A 6,000-nucleotide genomic window follows, 5' to 3' on the forward strand; every position below is an offset into this window, starting at 1 on the left:
GTGTGTGCGCAATGGCCACAATAGCAATAGCACTTGGATTTATATACTGCTTCACAGCCCTCTCTCCTTTACGTTTTTGGTAAACTCATTCAACGAATCCAAGCTCTGCAAGCTAAATAGGAAACCTTCATTTTGTTTGCAGACAATAACATCAAAATGTCTAACCACCAGCAAGAATGAGTCCTTAGATTTAAAGAGCACCTGTCATTTCAGATCCATCGGGCTCTTTAAATGTTAAATTTAAAACCCACTGCTGACTCACCGACAGTCCCAGTCACTTTAATGGGACCGGCTGGTGATGCGGCAGGGACACATCAAGATGAGGGACGTGGCACGCAGCAGGTGAGTGAATGCCCTCTAACACGTCCCTCACCTTGTTGTGTCCCTGCCGCATCACCAGCCATCCCATTAAAGTGACTGGGACTGTCGGTGAGTCAACAGTGGGTCAGAGGAGGAGCCGCTGCGGGACGGAGATGACAGCTGCACTTTTAGAAATTACGATTTAAATCAAGTTGATTTAAATCAAGGCTTTTTACTAGTGATTTAAAACGTGATTTAGATCGTGATTTAAAAAGACGTGGTTTAAATCAAATCCACCCCGAGACCAACGCTGGCAGGACCGGCTCACCCTTCTATCCTGCATAATGCACAACGTGAATTAGGGGGGAATCCAGAAGGGCTGGCCGTTTTTACCTGAATAAGACTCCTTTGATGATTTGCCAGGCATTCGGGGCTTGTTGCTGAGGCTGGTTCGGCTGCTGAGTCTCCACGACTCCTTCGCCGCCCCCCGCGGTGCCATTGCTCGTCACTTGCTTTAGAAACAGGGGAAAAGAAAAGAGAAGACGGGTGTCACAAAAAGCCACTGGACCACAAGAAATCGGATTTCTTAGTCGGGAAAATTCTGAAGGTCATAAAAGAAAGGTCCCCATAAAATGGGGACAAAACTCATTTAACAAATGACTCATTTAGCCACAGGGATTTGGGGCTCGGCCGTGTGGTCGTAAACCGAGGACTACCTGGATTCAGCAAGTGAAATGCTAAGCCAATATTTTACGACTGCTCTGGCGATAGATTGATGTTCCCAGGATGGCCAATCTGTATTCCACTCCAAGCACAGGCACCTGAAGAAGCTTCCGTCACGTTGTTCAGATGCATTGCCTGGTTTTCGTGATTAAGCTTACGCCGAAGCAGAGGCAGAAAGTATTACGCAGGGCGAGAAGTCTTCTAATTGGAGAATCAACCCATCTGATCTCCTGTATGTTGGTGTGAAATGGGGAGGGGGGGGGTTATTGCTTTGTGAACCTCACACCACTTTTGCCGATGAATCTCATTGGGCCTTGCCTTCTCAGCTAACCAGTTTGGTGAGATCTTTTCGTCTCCTCCTAAATATGACTTTAAAACTTGGCTCTGACCTTATTTGCAAATATTAAACAAGCCTCGATTCTACTACTATATGCTAACCTCCAATGGGGAAAGTTGTTCAATTAATCCAACCTTTGACCTTATTCTTTTAATAAGTGACTAAACTTATCAGGAAGTTATGCAACAATGGCAACAAAATTACACACATAAGGACTTCTCATTGATGTTTTATATATACACACACACACACATCTTTAGGGAATAGTTTCAGTAAAGGATGACCATATATCTCACTGCAATTATCCACACATAACCATTTTATAAGCAACTTACTCCTCTAAGTGGGAAGGAAGATCAGGTTTTCAATTAACTAAATAATTGGGGTCTTAAATTTGTCTTTTTACTGTTGAAGGACTAGCTAATTTTGCTAGACTGGAAATCTTTCCCTAAAAAGTATTAGATTGGTCTGGAATTTAGTTGGTTTCGATGGATGTGTTTTTACCTAGGTACAATTGTATTAGGATTTATTTTGGGACTCTAAAAAGCGTTAATCTGGGAATTAAATAAAGCATTAATTTTTCAAATGTTAAATGATACTATTTGCACAACTCCTACCTAAATTATATCACTTGTTTATAGCTATAGGAAACTTTCCAATGTCAATCCCATTTTACAGATTATCTTCCAGATTCACAGTTTATGTTCCTAATCAACCCTAAGGGCACACTAAGTCAATAAAATTAACTGAAAAACAGAAGTGTTTGAATTTATCTTTGGAATATGGTGAAGCTCAAAATTCACCAGGCGAGGATTCCAACCCTTTTCTCAAATCTTATGTTTTCACCCCAATTACAGAGGGGAAATTAAGACTCTGAACTCCAGGCTGAATATTATTAGAAAAACTTGATCTTATGCTAAGGACAGGATTGACTTCAAGGTACGATTATTCCTTCATCTGAAAACAGAAGAGAGGCCGAGCCAGACTGTAACCTGAGGATATTAAATGAAAACAGAGAAAATGACAAGGAGAATAAAGGAGAAGTAGATGAAAGCATCCAGGTAATAAATGCTCCAGGGGAATCCCAAGGCACATTGTAAGACACCACTCTTAAAAAAGATACAGATGGCAGGCAATCTGAGTTAAAGAGCAGTTTCCCAGCAAAGGGTGCCAAACCACAGGTGTGGAAAGGGTAATTCCTTGCATTTATCCTGTCTGAAGCAGTTGGCAACCAGCAGCATTCCGGGCACTGTTGACTAAATATTGACAAAAAAAATATAGAGCGTTCCTTCAGGATATACCTCCGCCCTCCAAATCGATGGCTTTTCTGGAGAACAAAAAAGGTAATTTTCCACTGTTAGAGGAGGGCTGCCTGAATGTGTGAGCGCTGCTCGACTGAAATATTTCATTTTGGAGAGGGGAGCCTCGAGAAATAACTCAGGCAGAGTACTTTACCACTGCACTAGGCCCTGATAAATGCTTCAATAATTCTCACTGTTGAGATGCAACAGAATTATTCCTCTCCAGGAAAGGACAAGTGGGGGGAAAAAAGACAAGAGGACTGAATCAGGAAGCTCAAGGCAAACAATACCGTCTTTCAATGGGTGTTTTTGTTTAATAGTGGCTTTTTATTAGCCCATTTGTTTCTTACTACATACTAGTATCCCCTGGTACACAGTCCAGAAATGGCTGCTGTTGACAACAATGAGCATTTTACAAGAAGAAAACAGAGCATTTCATTTCTGGTCACAAGTTCAGAAAGGATTTATTTAAAAAACATATAGAATAAATCTCACTGGGGAGCAGGATGCTTGCCACCTTTTTTAGAAATCATGTGACAGAGGGAAAGAGGTGGATTTCTGTCATCTAAACCAGGTTGCAGGTGATAGTTCACCAGGGCAGGAATCTTTGCAACAGCAGGAAGCTTGACAAAGAAACGAGTCATTCCTCTGGCAGATGAAGAAACAATTTGGGCTCTGTGTTATTTCCCCATGGAGGAAACTACAAAGCAAAATATGCTGGAAAAGGAAGAAAGCAGAATGATGTTGGCCTGGGGGGGGCAGAGGGGAGGAGAACCTGTACCTAGCAGGGAGGCCAAAAGTCAATTCCCCAAAAGAAAGGAGGAAAGAAAGGTAAATTAAAAACTGTAGCTCGAAAGGAAATGTCAAAGCAAACAAACACCAGTAGTAATATTTTTTTTCTCCTGGTGGAAGAAGGGAAAGCAGTAGCAATTAATCCTGGCTAAATGTTGATGGCCATGGTGGTACTACCGAGAGGTAAATGCTTTAAGGATTCACCTGGGAGGAAAGACAGAGTAGAGATACAGCAGGGGTTTCCAACCTTGGCAGCTTGAAGATATGTGGACTTCAACTCCCAGAATTCTGGGAATTGAAGTCTACCCAGTTTGAAAGATGATGGCTGGGGGATTTTGGGAGTTGAAGTCTACCCATCTTAAAGGATGCTGGCTGGGGGATTCTGGCACTTGAAGCCCACAACTCTTCAAATTTCCAAGGTTGGAAACTCCTGAGATACAGGTCTGTAACCATGAAAGCAGTGGAGCAAATCGAAAAATGACAGGACACAGTTCTGTCTTCATGAATGGGGCAGGGGGAGGGGCGGGGGAGAAACAGAAGCCATTGACTAAATCTTGGATTGAGAAAAGGAAGTTGACAATCCAGAATGGAGAGTATCAGGAAGGCAGTCCTTAAAAGCGGATGAAATAGGAGGCCAAACCGTCATATGATTCATGGTTGTCCAAATTGGCCATTCAGTTCCATAAATAGCCTTGGCCAACAGTTCGTGAATCATCCTATTCCTCCGTGGCCATTGCAAGAATAAAACTGAAACAGTAAGAGGCCTGAAGCTCCCTTCTAGATTATGTGGATTTGTTTGGTGGTTGCCAGATTTCTGCATTGGTTTCCTTGGGATTTTTACTGTTGGATTATTTTATCGTTGAATTACTGTTCTGGGGTGTTTCTCTCTGTTGAATTGCCCAGAAAGTAGAGTGGGGTAAAACAAAAATTAGGTTAGTGATTACCTGTAACAAATAAGGTAGTTCTCGAGTTACGACCCCAACTGAACCCAAAATTTATGTTGCTAAGTGAAACATTGGCTAAGTGAGTTTCTCCCATTTGACGACTTTTCTTGCCACTGTTGTTAAGCGAATCACTGCAGTTAAGTAAATGAGTCACAGGGTTGTTAAGTGAATCTGGTTTTCCCCATTCATTTGGCTTGTCAGGCATGACCCCGGGGGGGGACCCGGCGTAAATGTGAGCCAGTGGTCAAAGCACTCCGAATGCAAATCACGTGACCGTGGGGATGCTGCGACGGTCGTTAACTGTGAAAAAAACGGTCATAAGTCACTTTTTTTTTCTTCCTCCCCAGTGCTCGTAGGTAACTTCGAACCGTTGTAAAGCTGAGGACGACCTGTACAGCACCGAATTCCCCGGAAAGGACGACCGAAAACAGATGAAATCCTTTGGATCCAGTCGATTCCACCCGATCCAGGTAGTTAGGATACCTGTGTCCCCTGATCAAGCCTGTTTTACTTCACTCCCACCCCTCCCTCCCTCCATTTTCCTGGCTGAGTTTTTAGACAAATAGGTTAAAATTGGGGAAAGCGGGGAGGGGGCGAGATGCTGCCCCCCCCGTCCTCCCCCCCTTAAGACCTTTGAGCCTGAAAAGGTATGTGACCTTTGAGTCATTCATATATATATATGAATATATATATATATATATATATATATATATATATATATATATATATATATATATATATATATATATATATAGCCTATATATATATATATATATATATATATATATATATATATATATATATATAGGCTATAACCTGCCCCCCCTCCCTCTCTGGAGACGTTGGGACTACCGTTCCCAGAAGCCCCTACTAAACGCGGGCACGGCCGCCTGGGCCGGGGATTCTGGGAGTTGTAGTCCCACCTCCCACCCCCACCCCCGAGGGGCGCCTGGCCAGAGACTAGGGTTTTTTTTGGGGGGGGGGCGGGGAAAGGAAGGAAAATCCTGACTTGTAAGAGCCGGCTTGGTGAATGAGGGGAGATGGGGGTCGTGTGGGGGGGGGGTCGTGACGGGGGGGGTCTAATGGAGGCCGTCACGTGATCCCAGGGAAGGGAGGGGCGGGGGGGAGGGAGGGAGAGAAAGTACCCCGGGGGGGGGCGAGTGGAGAGTGAAGGCCGGGACTATCGCACCACGGGGAAAGGAAGCCGCCCGGGATGGATCCCCTGAGGGGGGAAAAAAGACAGGAGAGCCCCGCCGGGAGTACCTGTCCAAGGCCGGCTCCCGGCCCTGCGGCTGCTACCACCTCCGTCTCCGGCGCCGCCATCTTGCTGCGCCGTTGCCTGGTGCAAGTCTCGCGAGAATTTCCTCTCTTTCCCAACTCCCGTTCTTTTTACCACCCCCCCTTTTTTTTGCCCGTCACGTGGGCTTCACCTCCTGGAGGCGGGGCTCGTTTGCAAGGACTCGGGTACCGTAATGCCGAGAGAAGCGGCGCGGAAGATTACCGTATTGATGGATGGATGACTGGCTGCCTGCCTGCCTGGGATGGCCGCTGAAGGAGGGCGAAGGAAAGTTGGTGGCTTCTTCCCGCGCTTTAGGGAGGCGGG

General features: G+C 45.0%; 1 protein-coding gene across 1 annotated transcript in view; it reads right to left on the reverse strand.

The window, feature by feature from the left end:
• The window catches only part of CLPTM1 (CLPTM1 regulator of GABA type A receptor forward trafficking), a 28,111-nt gene extending 22,376 nt beyond the window's left edge, over window positions 1-5,735 (reverse strand). Inside the window, exons 1-2 of the mRNA XM_070949775.1 lie at window positions 5,661-5,735; window positions 694-812 (exon numbers count right to left, since the gene is read on the reverse strand). Coding sequence (XP_070805876.1) covers window positions 694-812; window positions 5,661-5,720 — 179 coding nt within the window. The 5' untranslated portion in view covers window positions 5,721-5,735. The remainder of the gene's footprint in view (window positions 1-693; window positions 813-5,660) is intronic.
• Window positions 5,736-6,000: the final 265 nt, after the last annotated feature.

This window comes from Pituophis catenifer, unplaced genomic scaffold (genome assembly GCF_029215685.1).
Source record: "Pituophis catenifer annectens isolate HBS135680 unplaced genomic scaffold, rPitCat1.0.hap2 SCAF_9, whole genome shotgun sequence".
NCBI lineage: Eukaryota > Metazoa > Chordata > Lepidosauria > Squamata > Colubridae > Pituophis > Pituophis catenifer.